The 18,768-nt window shown below is 41.8% G+C and overlaps 1 protein-coding gene across 1 annotated transcript in view; it reads right to left on the reverse strand.

Annotated features, from left to right (window-relative positions):
- Positions 1-708: 708 nt before the first annotated feature.
- The window catches only part of LOC108547402 (monocarboxylate transporter 10), a 104,622-nt gene continuing 86,562 nt past the window's right edge, over positions 709-18,768 (reverse strand). Inside the window, exons 7-10 of the mRNA XM_017899905.1 lie at positions 12,430-12,715; positions 10,186-10,360; positions 1,858-2,064; positions 709-1,127 (exon numbers count right to left, since the gene is read on the reverse strand). Of these exons, the coding sequence (XP_017755394.1) occupies positions 709-1,127; positions 1,858-2,064; positions 10,186-10,360; positions 12,430-12,715 (1,087 nt within the window). The remainder of the gene's footprint in view (positions 1,128-1,857; positions 2,065-10,185; positions 10,361-12,429; positions 12,716-18,768) is intronic.

The raw sequence follows: 18,768 nt of genomic DNA on the forward strand, positions 1-18,768 counted from the left end.
AGATCCTTCTCCACCGTAAAGTCCCTCATTGTCTCAGATTACAGTTTTCGAGGCAAACTGTTGCGAGTCTTCCTTCTTCTTCACCCCAAAGGGATCCAAGAAGATCACGTACGGATTCACGCAAATAATGATCAAAGACTCCGCGACAATTACATCCTCAACAATATCTTCTTTACTCGAATCTCGTTCAACCACTTAAAACAGGCCTGGCTAAACCAGATTGCTTCATGGACAGCAACTCGACAAGGAACTTAACAAAGGAACTTGAAAACTAATTCAGTTTCTGTAAATCTTGTTCAGCTAATTACCCCTCTAGTTAGAAGTTTGGAATCCCTAGGTGTTACACAGAACCCAAAAGTTTAGGAAAAAATTCTAAAGAATTCTTTATTAGAGTCAGAGAATATAGGTTAAAGAATTCTTATCTAGAGGATTAGGAAATTTTTACAAAATTATTTCCAAATGACAAGATTGTCAGAAGATTATCTACACCTTGAGAGTATCCCAAAGCATGTCACAAAATCCTGAAAGAGCTTGATGACTTAGCCAGGCATGAGCTAAAACAACAAACAATCAACAACTGCCAATAATCCCAAGTCTCCATCACAGCTCCAAGCTTGACCATCGTCTCAACAGTCTCCAACAATCATTCAACGTCAGTCCAAACGTATTCATCCCCTTTTCCTTCACATCTTCCAACGTTTCTACTCGTTAAACGCTAGTTGTGATCTGCTCTATCACCGTCACGTCCCTGTGCCGTCTCGGCCGACTTCTGTACGAGTCCTGATGGCTCAGACCCTCTGGAACGCTCTTGCTGGGTCTCAGAGGGCCGTAGAATTGCGGCTGGTAGTAGTGTTCGGCAGTGTGCATCCTCTCCATGTCCCTATCGCGAAGATTCTCCTCCACGTCCAGGGGCACGTGCAGCGACTGAGACTTGGGCAGCCTTGGCCTTGGAGGCGGAGGACAGGCACACGGTGGCGGGATGCTCACGTTTGAAAGGTGTGAACCAGGAAGAAGCGGAGACGCCGGCTGGCGACCCCAGCCCACCAGGAAGAGCAACGCTGCACCGCACAAGGAACTTAACGTGCACGCGTAGTAACCCACCCTTGGGCTGTTATCGTTCATGTAACCTGTAATTTGAGGTTAGTGGTAGTCATTTGTACTCTCTTTCTCGAGAAAAGTTATTTTTCTATTAAATTCTATGTGTCTGAGGATCACGGTACTTTGTTTGAGAATTGTGACGTATAGGTTAGGTTCAATTGAAAACGAGGCTAGTAAGTTGGCACTTGAGATGAGATATAGGGGTAAAAGGGTAAGTTTTCTATCCCACTGGTTCTCTTGTTTTGTTTGCTTGTATCGGAGAAGATGGACTTGTTATACTATGGCCAATCAGACAAGTGTTCCTCGAGCCTGCCAACTTATCAGATTCATACAGTATATCGAGCCAACGTATCAGATTCGTACAGTAAAGTTCTGCTGATTGTTTTCTATTTAAGATACAGTGAACTGTTTTCCTTAAGGGTTTGATATAATTTTGTATGCTTATTTTTTATTATTTTTATGCCGAGAGAAATATTAAACAGGGCAGGGGTTCTCATGCGATCAAGCAATACTTAAGTCACGTCTCATTTTCTAAGTAATATGCACTCGTTATAGTGTATCTCACTGTCCATCATTTTTATAGGTGTAGACACAGAGTATGGGGATGAACAGAGATACGTCCAAAGAGTTTAATTTCATTTGGATGTAATTTATTAAAAAATATCCTTCTTTTCACTTCGTTATTTAATGAAAAGTGTAATTGTCAATGAAGGGAACATGTAAGTTTCTATTTTTAATCTACAAAGGAACGCGATTTACCAGTAAGAGGAACTCCGAGAAGAATAGGTAAAGCTTCCGCAGCCTGCACGAGTGCCCAGGAGCGTGCAAAGTGTCTCGCCCTCAGCCTTTCGAGGGCCAGCATTTTTAGGGAGTAAAGGGCGCCGCCGAGGGACGCACCATACAAACCGGAAGCCAGAACCAGACCGTGGTAGCCCTGCACGCTGCCCAACGCCACCTGAGCTATGGCTGAAAAACGAATAACGTGTCAAAATATATTCCATTTCCTTAAATTTTATAATAATATTTAAACATTTAAATACTTAAATTTCTAAATATTTCCATTTCTAAAAAAAATTATATTCTTTAATTTCCCACTTGTAATATTCAATTTTTAGAATTCCACTTTAAGAATTTTCGTGGTATCCTTGAAAAAATATTTAATTCGCTTTTTCAGAGATTAGTATCATACATTTTTCCCATACAAAGAGTCACATCTGAAATCTAAAGGGGAGCTTTCTCTCGCACGTGGGGTATTAAACTACGCAAGCTTATCGTAGTTTTAATCGCGATAACCGACTTATTAAAACGAGTTAAACCTCTTACTTAAAACTCTTGCGGGGCTCTTACTTAAAACTCTCACGCGAAGTACACGAGCTCTTAAATTCCATCGCAAATAATACTGACGCTAGTCACACTTAATCCAGCCAGCTGTGATTCACGTCACAGGTCTGGCTTAACGTTACAACGCCAATTAAATCCACGAAAGCCTCTGGTAGAAACGGCACGTTAATGCCCGTGTATACACCTGGCGGCACGTTTACGACGGGAACTTTTAAGATTGCCATCCACGTATCAGGAAGTCCAATGGATGCTTGCGGCGCATCGTGGCTGGTTTTATTCCGTAATCCTCTTACCTGTGCACCGGTCATTAGCACTGGCCGGAAATAAAGCATCGAAACGCCGATCAGGCTAAGCCTCCACTGCTCGATATCGCGATACCTCTTCCGTGATCGACGCGTCGAATATTGATATCATCCCTTAACTCCTTTGTTCCACATTGCGCGGGTAATAGACTTTACGTGAAACGAGCGGAAAGCTTTTGGGCCAGAGAGATACGAGCTTCCGTATGTCAAGTCGATTAACTCCGAAAGACGAAGAGCAGAAAATTATTTAAAATATCAGAAATTTTGCTACGCTGGGAGTTACTTTAATCCGCACTCTTTGCACCAAGAGGATCCTTTTAATTAGCGAATTCAAATAAGATTTGGCAGTGGATTTTGGCATTTCTGGATTAAAAATTTTGCGAGGAAGTTAGGTATAAAGATTCGTTTTTATTCTATAAAATGCTAGGAAAATATCTTTTTGGAGTCTTCATTATTTTGCAAGATTGAATTTTTTGAATCTCTTACACGAAAGTCTACCCTTAAGGGTTTAGAATACGAACGAAGAGTAATATCGTAACCAGGTTAGTAATCGGCATTACTTCATTGGACATTTCACGAGACGAACGTGTGCGCATCTCGATATTCCATCGATATTCCCATGGCGGAAAGAGCGTGAACGAAATACCGCGTAATTCAATTTTTTCCCTCGGGCCAACACGTGTTATTTGCACGGAAAGGAAGGAATTGGAGAATCGGATGTGGAACGGGTCAAGGGTTAGAGACGGACTAGGATGTGACAATTGTTCTGGAGCGATTTTGATCCGCTTGGAAGCTTGGAGGGTTGAGCAAACGAGACGAGATAATGAGACGCGTGAAACGATGGTGAAAAAGCTGGGTGAGACAATGATGATGGAACTGAAGATGGGAGATGAAGATGATGGCGGCGTGGTGACGACGTGCGACGCAATGGCGCCCGTCGTGGACCCCTAACCCCTATTCCTTTGGTTAGATAATTGTTTGAGTCTCTCACTTGGTCTTCTCGTGAAAAAAATTTTATTGCGATCTGGATTTTTCAAGAGATTTTTCAAGGAAAAATAAATAATTTTAAACAAGATTCTGAATTTTTATCGTTTTAATAATTCCGGAATAAATTATAATCGAACGAAGCTCGTCACCGATTTATGTTGGTCCCAACCACCCTATTTTCAATCATTTCATCTTCTTTTCTTTTTCTTCCAATTTGGAATTGTCTTTTTCAAATAACTAAAGTAGAAATTGAATACTAATTCTTTTTATCAACCCTTATCACTCTAACGCTTCTAAAATTTTCCATATTTTTAACCACCACATGTTACTTTATCTTTTTCTATCTTTTAATCTTTTCTCCCCCAGTTTCATATATTTTATTTACATTTTAAAATTATCTTCTGTTTTTAGCAAATGAAATTTGACTCGAATTTAGTACGTCCAAACCACCCCTACTTTCAACCTATCCAACTTCACTTTTTCGCATCTTTTAATCTCCTCCTCCCTTATCACGTGAAATTTAAAATTTCTTACTGCAAACGTGTCTGTATCCCCTATTTTTAACCATTATGTGTATTTTTATCTCTTCCTACTTTTTCATTTCTTTTCCCTCCAGTTTCCTATATGTTATTTACACTTTAAAATTCTCTTCTCTCTTCGTGAAACGAAACCGAACCCCTACGATTCTCGTTCTAACATCTTCAAACTTCCACTGCCTCTTTGCCTACAATTTAAAACTCTCTTACTCATCCCTTTGCCAAACGAAATCGAACACCAATTCCATTTCCTTCGCCCTGGCCCCGAAGCAACATCTGCGAAACCACGCGAAACGTTGAACCGTCATAACAACCCGACGAATTCCCACGCTTCTCGACAGGACCCGCTGCAAAGGGGGATGAAAACGCGGCGAGGCTCGGCCGCCCCGTCAGACCTCAGAGGAAATTGCAAATTCTTTTCGTCGTATAGTTCATCTGTCGTGGTTGAATAGCGACGCTGGCAACGAACTCGATCCAACAGCGACAGCGTCGGGATAAGCCGCTTTTTGGGGGCTGGAACCCTTGCTGGTCGCGCTTGTATATTTAGCTCGCGCTTGTCAGCCACCCCTTTCGTCGGAAAAGCGACGCCGGGTGCGTGTGCGTGAACACGCGCGTTCGTGTTAGGGTCGTCGACTGAAAATACGGTCCTCCGCTGATTACGAGTTACGTTTCACGGAATTTTTCCTGCTGCCACCCCGCGTTTCATCCCTTGTTCCCGCCGGCGGACGCGCTGCGCGCTCGTCCAGGAATTAGCTCGGCTTCCAGTCCGGTTTATCGGGTTTTATTTTCGCCAGTGGACGATATTTGCGTTGATATTATCCCATCGTTGTATTTCGTTCGGGTTTTATCCAGCTGATCTTTCTTAATGCCTCCTTTATGGCCGCGGTGATTTCGATCGATCGGGCTGGTTAATTCGGCAGGCTTCGAGGATCGAAGTTGGGGTGACGATATTTCGTTCGATCGTGGTCAACTGTAAGGATCGACGAATGTGTCGACGGTGGTCCAAGGGTTGTTTATTTCGCACCTGGTCATTGCGTTCAGTTTGCGAGACTTTCGCGACCTGGGAATAGTATCATTTTGGCACCGCGTGCGTTTAATCGATGTTTCTGTATTTTTTTTTTATTTTTGGTAATGAATATCGATTCGATGGGATATTTGGTTAGTTGGTTAGAATGGGGTGATAACTTTGAGGTGCGTAGTTTTTGGCGTACGCGCGTTTGGTCTCGGTTGTGAATAAAATTTACGAATTGGATTAAATTTAAGGGGTGGGTTAAAGGGTTGGATTTTTTGAGGGTGTGAATATGTAGTTTGATTAATTTAACTTTACATGGAGTACTTTATAGTCGATTTTTGTTCCAGACTGGATAAACAGTGTAATTTGGGAGGATTTAGATGCTGTTCTCTAATCGAATCTGTCGCGATGTTGCGACATGATCGATGAATCTACAGGGAATATAGTGCGCAAATTTACATTGGCCGTTAATTGAGTATGTTCTGTTTAATGTTCCACGTGATTGTCTTTGCGGGGCCGTCATGAAATTTATGTATGCCAGGTGAATATATCAAGCCATCGTTTTACGACGTTGCTGATCAACCGTCAAATATTTACATGGTTTGATCAGGAATTATTTGTTAAAACATCGTTCTAGATCAAATGAATTGAGGAGGAACCAAATTTTTCGCGTCTTTGCATTTTTCCTGTAATCTTGAGTGTGAGTACAGTAGAGACAAAAAGTTTGGAATCCCAGCATCGATTTTAATTTTTAAAATTGAAAAATGAAAATGAAACTTCATATCTATAGGAATTTTGCTTCGAATTGAAAAGAATTTTGAGTAAATATTTGAAGTAAATTCGAAACTATCAGGTAGGGATCAATTAGCTTGGAATTTTGCAGTCGTGTTATATAGGGTGAATTTATGTTTCCTAATATTAATAGTCCTACACTACGTATGCTATTGTGTACACTAATCAAGAGGCAAAAATTATCGTGTTTCGTAGAAATAAAACATTAAGAAAAATTTAATTAAGAATTTTCGTTTACGTAAAAAATATTTTTCTAAAAGTGTGAATTTTAAATTAATGCTAATTTTGGCAGAATATTCGGTTCAAGTAGAACCAGGAAAGTGACTCCAAATTTTTGGCGAGTAGTATATTCCACAGACTATGTCTTCGCGAGACGCATCTGGGCTTTAAGATTACGAGGAGCTGTAACCTCGGCAATAACTGTAAAAAATTTGGCCACAGCAGGTTGCCTCTTTATTAAAACAGCCGTCATCCAACCAGTCTTTTTCTCTACCTCCTTTATGGCCTCCACAAATACGTGTTTTTTCCTAATAACAAAAATTCTGTTCTCTGTTGTTCCTTAAATCTTCAGAAATATTAATCTGCATTTCTAGCAAATTAATATCTGCGTTTCAAATTGGCAAACTGAAATGTAATAGTTCCATTTCATCGTTGTTAAAAATTAATTTAATACCTTATCCAGAAAATGAAGAAATTTAAGAAATTAAATTAATAATCTGAATTTTACACTAGCAAATTGAAATATAATAATTCTACTTCTCCACTACTAGAAATATCAATTTAACAGTTTCTTTGGAAAATCAAGAGGTCGGAAAAATTAAATTAATAATAAAAATAAGAAAATTCCTTCACAGGTTGCAGATGAAAATAATCTTATCTCAATCACTCGTCCCTCTTCTTTGCTCAAAATATTTAAGGGATAATTTCTTGAAAATATTCGAGGGATTTTAGTAGACACAGGACTCAAAAATACTCGCAATAATTTCCAAGCTACATCTGAGAGAAATATTGTCCCCGATACAGACTCTCTTCGATCGTTTCTTGCCTCTGTAGCAATCTATTTATCCATTAGACCACTCCACAGAACATACAACGATAATCGTCGTTTACGGATAACAAGCAACGATATTCCAGCTCGGCGAGAATAAAAAGAAAAAACATATTCCACGATCGATATGGTTTCCCATTAAAATGGACGGTCGACTCGAATTGCTCCAATCGTCCTACTCCCGCGACTCGCCCCTAAACCCGTGAGATCAGGGTCGCCTCATCTCCTCGCGGCCCTCGGATTCCTCGAAACGATCTCGATCCCGGACGAGATCCGATCCCTCGATCGCCTGTTCGCGCTGCGTGGGATTAAAATTTCACGTTCCAGCGCGTAGTCGCGATGAAATATTCCGCGTTCCTCCGACACCCTCCGCCGATTCCACGATCGTGGCTGCTCCCTCTTCGATAACCGAATGGAAGATTCGACGAACAAAGCTCGCGATTCGTGTCTCGTTCCTTCAATTTTGTATCGCAGATTGGGAGCAGAAGGATCCTCCAAAGTTTGCACGGTTTTCTCTTTCGGAAAGTGCTTCGAATTTCTGGGCTGTTTCGAGTTGTCAATGAGGGAGGTCGGATTGAAGGATTCAACGAGATTGGATTTCGCGCGAACAATTGAATTTTGCATGGTAGATCATTGACACGCAGTCGAATTTTTAAAAAATGGTTGATTGCAATTCTTTACGTTACGAGGAATTTTCCGGCTGGAGAAATCACAGGAAAATTGGATCAAAAAGCTCAACTATGTTGGTTAAAAGCTTGATTCTTGTTCTTTGATTTATATTCGAGGTTTCATATATTTATGGAGAATACCTGTTTGATATATTTTTATCCTATTTCTGTGATATATTTTGCAATAGTATGTTCCTTCAAGGAGGTACAAAATTCTACAAAATTTTAAATGTATTATCGGTCTTTTAAAAAATAGATCGCGAATATTTTCATTCCCAGATTTGTAAATTGCTAGTCAGATTCGTAACATACCAAAGAGCTCGATATTTGTTGTAATTTCGAAATATGCTAATTTCAATCTTTTATTTCCTCGCAGGACGTGATATAACATTTTAGAAGCACCTGTAATCAATCATTCCTGCAATTGAACAAATGTTGGACGTACACAAGAGATAATCGATGGGTGGAAAATAGGGGAGAAAAATCCGCTTGAAACACCTAACACGAGTGATCCAGTCGATGAAGAGAAAAGCTGATTTACTAACGCAAAAACGGAAAACCATGGCAAAGGGAGCCAACCAGGCAGCAGAATCGAGCACCAAAGAACCTCGACCTCGACTTACCCCTTTTTTTCCTCCACCCCACAGTCACCCGGCCAATTAGAACGGCGGATCGAAGACAGACAGAAATATTCCTCTGTACCAAACATCCACGATCCTCCTTCTGTCCTGTGGAAGCTCGAGTACCGGTTGATTAGTTTCTTCTGGGGTAACGAAATCGCTGGAAGCGCTGGCTCGGCTTAGCGTCACGCTTTAAATGCGCTTCCTCTGTCCAGAGCAACCCCATTAACGATTCCCCCGGCCCCTATCTCTCTCTCTCTTTGCAGCGATATTCGTCTTCGAAACTAGGAAATGAGAAACGAATAGTGAGAGGGAGAGAGGGAGGGGTGAGGGGAGGAGAAAGATCTCCAAAGCGAGGAAAAAAGGAACGAAGAGAGAGAAAGAGAGGGGATGCTTCCTCCTCTCTCTCTCTCTTTGGAACGATATTTATCTCCAAAGCTAGGAAAAGAGGAACGAAGAGAGAGGAGAAGAGAGACAGGAGGATCTCCAAAGCGAGGAAAAAGGAAAGAAGACCCTCAAAACGAGGTAAAGAGAGAAAGAAAGAGAGAGCAAACTTTTCTCTCCCTCTCTCTCTGAAACGATATTTGTCTCCACGGTGTGGAAAAGAGAAACATGGAGAGAGAAAGGAAGAGAAGGAAGGTTTCCTTCTCTCTCTGCGACGAGAAACGAAGCGACAGCTTTCTCTGCGAAACGAGGGAAAAGAAGACAGAAGGGGTGGCGACGCCTGGCGGGGGTGGTGCTGCGGGACAGAATGGAAAATACTTTGTGTCGAGAACTCGAGCCGAGGGTAAGCCGACTGAATGAGGGGCAAAGACGTGTATGCGACTGACACTCGAAGAGCCCTGGCCGCTTCAAAAGGGCGGCACACAACCGCGTGCAGCGCCGCAGAGGGACGGGGGTGAGTCTACCCCGCGACTGAATGGGTGCTGCACGTTTAGAAACCTCCGGCCGACGAACCTTCTGGGCGAAAGCATAACACACGCCACGCTGACCGTGCTTACCGCGGCCAACCCCTTCTCTGCATACTGGGTGCTCGGTAAGTATGCTCGATCAGCGAGGAATTAACGGGGACTGACGATCTCTGACTTTAGCTTTCGTTTCTCGCACCGAAATTAGCGTTGACGAAGTCGACGAAAGGTTGACGAAACGGAGCTTTGTCCTCTCACGAATAACGTAGCGAGTGCCAGTGTTAGACGTCATCCGAGCATCGACCGAGTTAGCCAGGGCAGCTCGCGGTCAGAAATGTCGATAATATCGGCTGCAGAGAGCTGTCATACAGACACTTTTTCGAAAGAAATTCCGATTACTATTACCAATAAAATGCCTAATTTCGAAATCGATATTATTTTATGACGAGATTAATTTTACGGCACCACCTGTCTCCTGTCAAAGTGTTCGCTGGATTCGACTCGTTAAATTTCCGATCAATTTATGTCGGTTAGTTACATATGGAAGCTTTCCACGTTTCCTGAAATCTCTATCGGAATCGGGATCTTGAGATGTTAATCTCTGATGAATTACTCTTCGTCTTCCAACTGTAATAATCGCCAGAAACTGTATTCCAATCCTGACCTACCCCTGTCTTCCGACATGACGAACGATAAGGGTAGGTCAGGAGGATTTCGACATTCTGCACGAAAATTCTGCTCTGCTACAAAGCCGCCCTTCGACGAATCATTCGCAGCATTGAGTCATTCGAGCTCAACTCTTCCAATCGCGAGACGTTCTTCCGCGATCTCCTCGCTAACCTCGCTAGGCCACGGTTAACGTTGTATACTGACCAACTCCGAGCAGCGCTGCCTGGCAGAGGTATTGTCTGGACACCAAGCACTGGGCAGATGGTCTGGCCGTAACGACTCCCCAAGCCGCGCAGCCGAGTGCCGCTGCCAAGCCCAAGCAAGTCTGCAGAAGCACCAGGGCGCTGAACTCCAAACCATCTTTGTGGCCCTGGACAGCCTGGAACCGATGTGTTTCATTAGCTGATTGCCACGGGAGGAAAAGGTCCAAAGTGGCGTGGATAAGTGGTCAGTGGATGGAAAGTTCACGGGGATGATTGATAGTCTCCGGAGAAGTTTGACGGATAGAGGGAGGGAAGGTTCAGATAGAAGAAGGTGTTAGGAACAACGACGTTATTACGAATCGATTCAGGCCGGTTTTATAGCAAAGGTCTGTTTGCAGATGGAGTAATTGTGAGAAAGAGAGGATTTTGGGTGTCCATCTTCGAGTCGAATTGGATTTATGCTTGTAGATGGAGTTATTGTGAGAAAAAGAATTTTAGATATCTATCTTGAAGTCGTTTAAGGTTAGAGTTACAGGATTCATGATTGTAGATGGAAATTGGAGTCGCAGGATTTATTGTTGTATGATGTTTGAGAGAGTTTGGAGGTTAGTCCAAGACTCTGGTGCCTCGTAGAACAGGAATATAGTTCCTACAGGTGCTACAATGTTTGGACAGTTAAGACAACTATCCTTTGATCCTTTCACTAGCAAGTTAGTCTGTCTGTCCACAAAGGAGTATATAAAATATAGTACTAGTCTGTGCTTTCAGGTGATGAGGCTAGTGTACAGCTGACCAGCACGTGGCTCTCAATCAACTTTGTTGATTGATGAACTTTTCATCTCCAACGAATCATCTTCAGAAGCACACTCCTGCTAACTCGGATGAAACGAATCATTCGTGAAACTCACTTCTAGGTCCAAAGAGCTAACGTAGGAGTCAAATACGAGTGTCACGATGAAGGAAGATTAATTACAATAAAAAGATCATTCGCTGAACCTAATTGTAAGTCTAAATAGGTAAAACTGGAACCTAATGTAAGTATTATTCTTCGTCTCGACACGATCGCGTAGGAAGTTTCTAATTTATTTATTACAGATTGAATTTATGTTCCCAGCGATTTTCAACCTCCGAAAACATCATCCACCTATGGAATACCGCAGTAGGAACATCCACGAAACTCCTGTGGAGTCTGAAATACTAACTGACGCGTGTACGCGTGTAGGAGTTGGGACAGGACGCACAGAGGCCGGGTGAACCACGATTATGAGCGTGTAAACCGGTTAACTTTGTCGAAACTTCACTCGAGGATGAAGTTGCCAACTGTGGCACGTTCTCTGATTGCTGTTGTCGAGAAATACGCGTGTTCCTGGCAGTTTTGCGATTTGGCCTCAGCATGGCCGAACCTGGCGAACCAGTGATCGGTTAGAGACCAAGACTCTTGTTAATTTAACTCTAGCCAATTCTCGTATATCTATGATTGTAGCCTGCAGTTTCGAATGAACTTCATATAATCCCTGTCAACTCTTGCGCACTGTTGATTACTCAATTATTTTTATTCACATCTATTCTATTATTTCATATCTCTATTATCACCTATGACATGTCAATTGGCTCTCTGTACTGAACGTTTCCATATTTATGTTTAGGTAGACAAAGACGTCTTTACAAACGTCAACGACGAAGAAGAAAATCCCAGTACTCCGTCATGGATGTCTACTAAAATATAAAGCAGACAGTTTTTGAAAATTGGTAAGTCCAATTCATGGAATCCACGAAAAGCAAATGAATTCCTGCGACTGTCGCCATGATCACCTCAATAGGGAAGAATGCCAGCGATTAGTAACCTAATTATCCCTTTATCTTCGACATTCTCACCTACACAGATTAGCAAAGAACCACAGTGATCAGCGATTCAATTATCACCGCGTTTCCAATGTTCACAAGGATATAAGACAAAAGAATCTTGGCAATTGGCAGTCCGATTACCTCTTTGTCCTGAACCTTGCTGTCACGAAACACGGAAACGTCCCGATAATTGGCACCTCGATCACCTAGCTCCCACTGAGCACGCAAACGGAAGATTACCCTTGCAGGAAGCAAGGAGTAATTTACTATTACGAGAGGACACGGAAACGGATGACGTATCTGGAAACGCATGCGAGCGAAGGAACATCGCATCTCCTTGATCTGGATACACCTCCTTGAGGCCAGAGGCGATGCCTCGTACGGTAATTAGGGTACTCACGATGTAAAAGGCAGGCGTATAAAGGCCGAAACCGGCTGCTCCGGCGGCCAGCATCAACATCCTGACAGGACGACTTCCTAGAGGGCTGAGATCCACCCACGGTTGCCTCGGTGGCTTGGCCGCGGTCTTCTTCTCTTTCAGCTTGCCACCCCGTTGATTCTTCACGTGTAACATGCTCCGTCGTTGCGGATGATAGAGAGAGGCGCTCCTGTAAATCAAGCCCAGGAAGAAGGCCAACGAGAGGGCTCCGGTTACCGACTGCATCCCACGCTCCCAGCCCAGCTTTCTGAGGGAACACCGTGTCATTATGGTTACACAGGAGAATCGTTCTTTCTCCACGCCTGGTCTACGAGTGTAACTTTTAGCCTCGTATTCGCGCAACTGCTCTTCCCTTTACATTTTTATTATTTTTTCTCTTTTTTATTTTCAGCTACTCGCAGAGGGAATCGCTGTTTCCGCGGTAATGTCACTGCTAGCCTAGCGTTACTGCAGATACTTTGGATTTTTCAAAGGTTTACTTATTCTTATTCTTTTTATTCTTTTCCCTTTCATTTTTCGACTTTGAAATATCATTTTTTTGATAGATAGTGTGAGATATTCGTGGATGGTTCCTGGAAGATTTTATAATTGGAGTCAAGGATGTCAGAAACTTGCTATTCTGATTAGCTAGATAGGCTTACTCGGTGGTGTGCATTTCTCCACTTCGTGGCAAACGAGGATTGTTTTTATCGAGTCGAAAGCATAATCTGAGTGCATCCATTAAGAATCAAGAGCTTGGTCGATTATACCTGGCAGGGTTTATCGCAATCCCATATTTTCCACTCGATTTCGCCTCACTCCGATATAAAACGTCTACTCTACGAATGTGAAACGCGAAACACCGCAATAAAGAGATTTTAGTATTCGAAATACTCGTTGCTATAACAACACGTCGATCCCTGAGCTACAGGTACTAACGAATTTCAAGAGCATAGGATACTGATGCGCTTATCGAATGAGACAAAAGATAGGGACTTTGCGAGGGAAAAAGAGAGTTTCTCGCCTTTTTACTTGTCCATTTGGGTGGAGCTGGGATCCGCTGTTAAGGAGAAGCGAAATTACGCGCGATGGGTCCGCGGACGCTGAGTTTTCCCCGAACAGAGAGATTCTGTCTCGTCGTTGGCTGAAAGCGACCGCAAACTTCATAACGCGACGTTTCGCAACTGGAGGCAGTAAACTCGAACCAACAGCGGGCCTTCCACGCTTTTGTTTCGTCGAGGCATTAAACTTTACACCGTGGATCGTTTGTAATACGACGAAAAGTGGGATTTTTATTTTTTCCTTTTTATATTTTTTTTATTTCTTTTTTTTTTTATTTTTCGTCCTTTTTTTGGGGAGAGCCGATCGGTCGTCTTTTCGCGGTGATTTTTCGAGCATGTTACGATATATGACGGCACTCGTTCGACGGCAGTCCGCCTCTATAAATTATTACGTTCGCAACAGGGAAACAGAATTTTTTACTCGCCGCCTGATCGCGCACTGATTCGTACTACTTGTACACGGTTAGGTGGAATTGACTTGCTTTATGCGCAGGGATTTAATTGTTTCATTTGTTTCGACGAACGTGTGTTTGTGATTAACGAAGAATGAATACGTTTTCTTGAACGCGCAGCACTCGTGGTTCGATGAATCATTTTGGTTTTACAGAGTATCGATACTTTATTGCCATTTTCTAATCGGTAAATTGGGTATTTGAGGATTTATAAATGGTAAATAAAAAATCAAGCCAATTGCGTCGTAAAAATACGTTTACAATATAGTTGAATCGATGGTTTCCCATTTCTAAAAAAGATTATAGTGTATTTTTTTTTAGATATTTCGCTTTCAAAATGTAGACTCGTGAATTATTGTGTATCTCTTATAAAATGAACTATTATTTATTGGTTCCGTTTCATGCAATTCTTCCTTTTTTGAATATAGAAAAATAAAGTAGAAAAGTCTCGATGATGAATCTACGGTATCAAAGTAGAGATAAAAATGCAAACAATCTTGCAAATAATAAATTCTGAGAGACTTTATATCTCTACTATATCTGTATATTCTCTATTTCTTATTTTAATTCTTCCATTTCTGAGCCACAGAAGGCAAAATTCAAAAAATTCTGTGACGAATCCTCGATATTAATATTAAAAATAAAATTCAGTAATCGGTATTAAACGATAATTCGGAAATCATCGTCCAAGTAATAAATTCCATGATACCATACTTCAGAAATCTTATTCTCTACCTTCTAATTTTATTCTCCCTTTTAGATTCGCAAAAGGTAAAATTAAAAAAATTCTACGACGAGTATTAAATGTCGATATAAAATTAAAATAGGAATCAGTGAATTAAATGAAAATTCAAATAATCGTGCAGGTATTAAATTCGACGATGCTTGATATTTGCTCGTCAAAGCACGTAGACACGTTCTACTTACACGTCGTGGTTTGCGAATATTCTGTTTGCGGATGCTGCGACGTCATGGGACCCCATGCGAGACTATCGTGCCAGGTCAGGTAGTACGGACCGTGTCTGACTCGATACGGGATTATTCTCCTCGCCTGTCGGTACATTACCGCTCTACTTGCACAGATGTTGACCTCTTCTACTTGCCTGTATACAAGTGTACCTGTGCTACTTGTCCGTCTAGATACGGTATCGCAGCTGAAAACGCTCTGTTGAACTTAAAACGAAACTGCTTATCGGTGCACTGCTTCGTTTTGCTTAATTAGTCAGACTGCCTCACAAATGCTCGTTCGTTCTACTTGATCGAGCAAGCACACACCGATTTACGATCATCCACAGTTGTATTCCACGTTTTATCTTCGGGAATAAATTCTTCCCTCATATTCGTCGCGATTAACGCGAACGTGAAAACGAAATTAACTTTTAATTAGTTAAATGGAGGAACAAATTAAGAATCAGCAGCAGAGTATTTATGACAGGTACTCGAATATACAATCGTGTATTTCAAATATTTCTTCTATACTGTATTTTATTTCCGTGATACTAATCATTTATTACAGAATTCATCGTAGTCCCAGAATTTTAGTCACTTTCCCCGATTAATTTATCGCGTGGAATTATAATTCTCAGTCCTCCTCAGTAGTAAATTTGTAATTAGTAAAATAGGGAAATGAATTAAAAATTAGTAGGAGGGTATTTATTCTTCTCTACTATTTTCATTTTGTTATATTAAGTATTTATTATAGAGCTCATTTTAGTCCCAAAATTTTAATTAATTTTTCCCAATTAATTTATCGCGTGTAATTGTAATTGTTTTGTAACATCAATATTTAAACTAAAAAATAACCTGCACATTTTTGTACAGCAAGTCCATGCAAAACGAAAAGTTATCTCAGCTATTCGAAATTCTTTCGTTTTTCATTTCTTCACTGAAAACCCCCCCAAAAATTATGGGAAAAATAGATTACGCGAGAGCGATAGGAAATAAATCACGGAGAAATTCAAAACCGAAATAAAAACCAACCACCCGAACTGTAAAACACGGAGATAACGAATAATCATCCCGGTTCGCGAGATTCAATCGTGAAATTCGCAGTAACACGGCGCGAGACACACGTAACACGCCTTGCTAGCAAGCGCAATTCCTCGGCGTGCATGACGCGGGACCGTTTGAAAGGGGCGTTGATTCTGGTATCCCGTTCTCGCGCGTCAGCCACGAACAATAACCATCTTTATTCGTCGCTTATTGCCGGCTGAAAGTCGTCAGCCGTTGGTTTTACGACGCTCCTACGCGTTCCGTTGAGAACACCCTTTATTCCCTGCCTCGTCGTTGCCACGCGTGCCCCCACGGAGAACGTATCGCCTTACGGGCGTGTTACAGGCATAATAAATAACAGGTGACGAGGTATTACGATCGCCGGGCTAACGCGGCCTGCTCTACCGTACGCGTAACACGTGTCGCGTTAATGCCGTGCTTATACCACTGGCTCGCAGCGTTACGTCCTCAAGCACGCGAACACGGCGCCCCCTGTTTAATGGTTTCATCGTCTCGGTTACACGCAATGCAATTAAACTTCCTCTGTCTCCCGTTTTTACGTCCACTAACGAATCGTGTCGCTAAATCTGGTTTGGCTGTTAGTGTTTCGGCCGGGGTGCTTTTTGCCCGCGGGGGTGGCTCGGGTTTTGCCGGGGGTTCCAGAGGGCGGGGCGCGGTCGTTTTAATTTGGTTCTTTGGGTATTCGGCGATGGAGAGTAACGGGCTCGTCGAGGTGTTTTTCAGTGGTTGTGTAGTCGCACAGGGTTTGCGGAAGCACTTGGGGGCTGGATTATTCGGTACCTTGGGATATATTTCTTGAGACCCGGTTGCTCGAGTTTGTTTATTGGCGCGACGTGAGATGGGATTGGGGAATTTTATCGTGCTGCGGGATAGTGGGAATGATGGGGTGAGGAAGGAGTTTTCGAGCAGTGTACTGTGGAGATTTTTGAAGTAGGAAATACTTGACTGTTTAATCCTGAAGTTATTTTCTTTAAATCAGGATTTAGTCAAAGTTATCGAATCTTAATGTTTTCTTTTTTAAATAATTTAAAATTATATCTACCTTTTTGTTGCGTGAAAGGTATATCGTATGCTGTAGAAAATAAGCAGGAAATGTATTATAATTTTTGGAGTGCAAAAGTACTACAAAATTATAATAATTAGTTTATGTACACCGTGAGAAAGCATTGAAATTTTGCATGGTTGGTAGGAGTACAGAGCCACCCTACTTGTCTATGGAGACATATATCTATTTCAGGCCATGTCGAACGTGATGCGAAATTATCCCACTTGTCCGACCCTATACAGCACCATCCATTCTGGTTGCCCAGTTAGCTACAGTCCTACTCTGCCGGTCCTCGCATGCTCCTACCCGCTCGCCCAAACGCGGACCTATTCTACTTGTTTGCATAGACAGCGTTACGAGTATACTTGTTCTACTTTCTAACTGAATAGGCTCTATTCCACTCATTTTCAGAATTTCGCATCACCTCCGAAATTCCTCGATCTAGGTATCCCAGAATTTTTAATGGTACGATGTATCGTATTCGGAAAAATTCCTCTTCAGAAAAATAATATATTGCATTAAAAATATATTATTGCTTCCTTTTTATTTTCTTTTATTTTAGGGATATTCAAAATTCCAGAAAGTTTACTATTATCAATTACTATCACCTACAAAACTGTTACTATCAAGTACAACAAACCACTGTACATGGAAAACTCATGAAAAATGTAATAAACAATATTAATAATATTTTAAAAATCAGTAATGAATATGCCAAAAGGACTTTGGAGTAGAAAAAAAAGAGACAAAGAATATAAAGATATGAAGCATCTTCTTCCCAAAGGAAATACAAAGTAGCTACGAGGCATTTTCTTCTCAGAGGAAAATACAGAGCTGCATACTTCAAATTCACCACCAATCCTCGACAACGCGAAAGTTCTCGCGAAAAATTCATCGGCAGGATCTCACAAAGCTACATATTTCAAATTCACCTAACTCAATCCTCCAATAACCCAAAGCAACCCACCACGAATCCTCGGCAACGCGAAAATTCCCGCAAAAAATTCATCGATGGGATCTCACAAAGCTGCATACGAGGATAATAAATTTCAACAATAATAAGAATTTGAATAATCCGAATATCGACGTATTTTAAATTCACGTAACCTAATCCCCGAATAACCCGAAGGTATCCACCATCAATTCTCGACAATGCGAAAATTCTCGCGAAAAATTCATCGATGGGGTCCCACAACGCTCTATGCGTTGCAATTGCAATGGCCGCGCGGCGGTTTTCGGGATTTCGACGACCACGCGATTTTTCGCGCGAAGGATCCACGCAGCCGATAAATCTGCCGCTGTATCACCGGGAAAAAGAACATTAATCGGCGTATCTCGCGTCTGAAACCGCGCAGAAGTTACCGGACGTCGAAATGATACAGAGACTCTGGCGAAATGCCGGCCGCCATCAATCAACCGTTGCTCGACGGTCCATCAATCAATGATCGAGGCAATCGCGCGCTGCTAGATCGATGAAACGTCGCTTAAGGCAGCTCGTAGGCGGATCTCGCGAAACCGGTCTCGGGGAAAGTTGGGTGGTCCGTTTGAATCGATCTTCGGAATTTTTAACCACCAGAAGTGAATTTTCAAAGCGGTTTCGAACTCTACTATCACTATTGAGATCTATCATATTGATGATCTTGTGATACTTATTGCGATATTCGAATTTATTTATTTTTTTTTTAGATAATCAATTGTGAGCTACGATAGAAAGTTATTTTATATATATTTTATAATTTATGTGATTTTA

This window comes from Eufriesea mexicana, unplaced genomic scaffold (genome assembly GCF_001483705.2).
Source record: "Eufriesea mexicana isolate 0111107269 unplaced genomic scaffold, ASM148370v2 scaffold1018, whole genome shotgun sequence".
NCBI classification, from domain to species: Eukaryota; Metazoa; Arthropoda; class Insecta; order Hymenoptera; family Apidae; genus Eufriesea; species Eufriesea mexicana.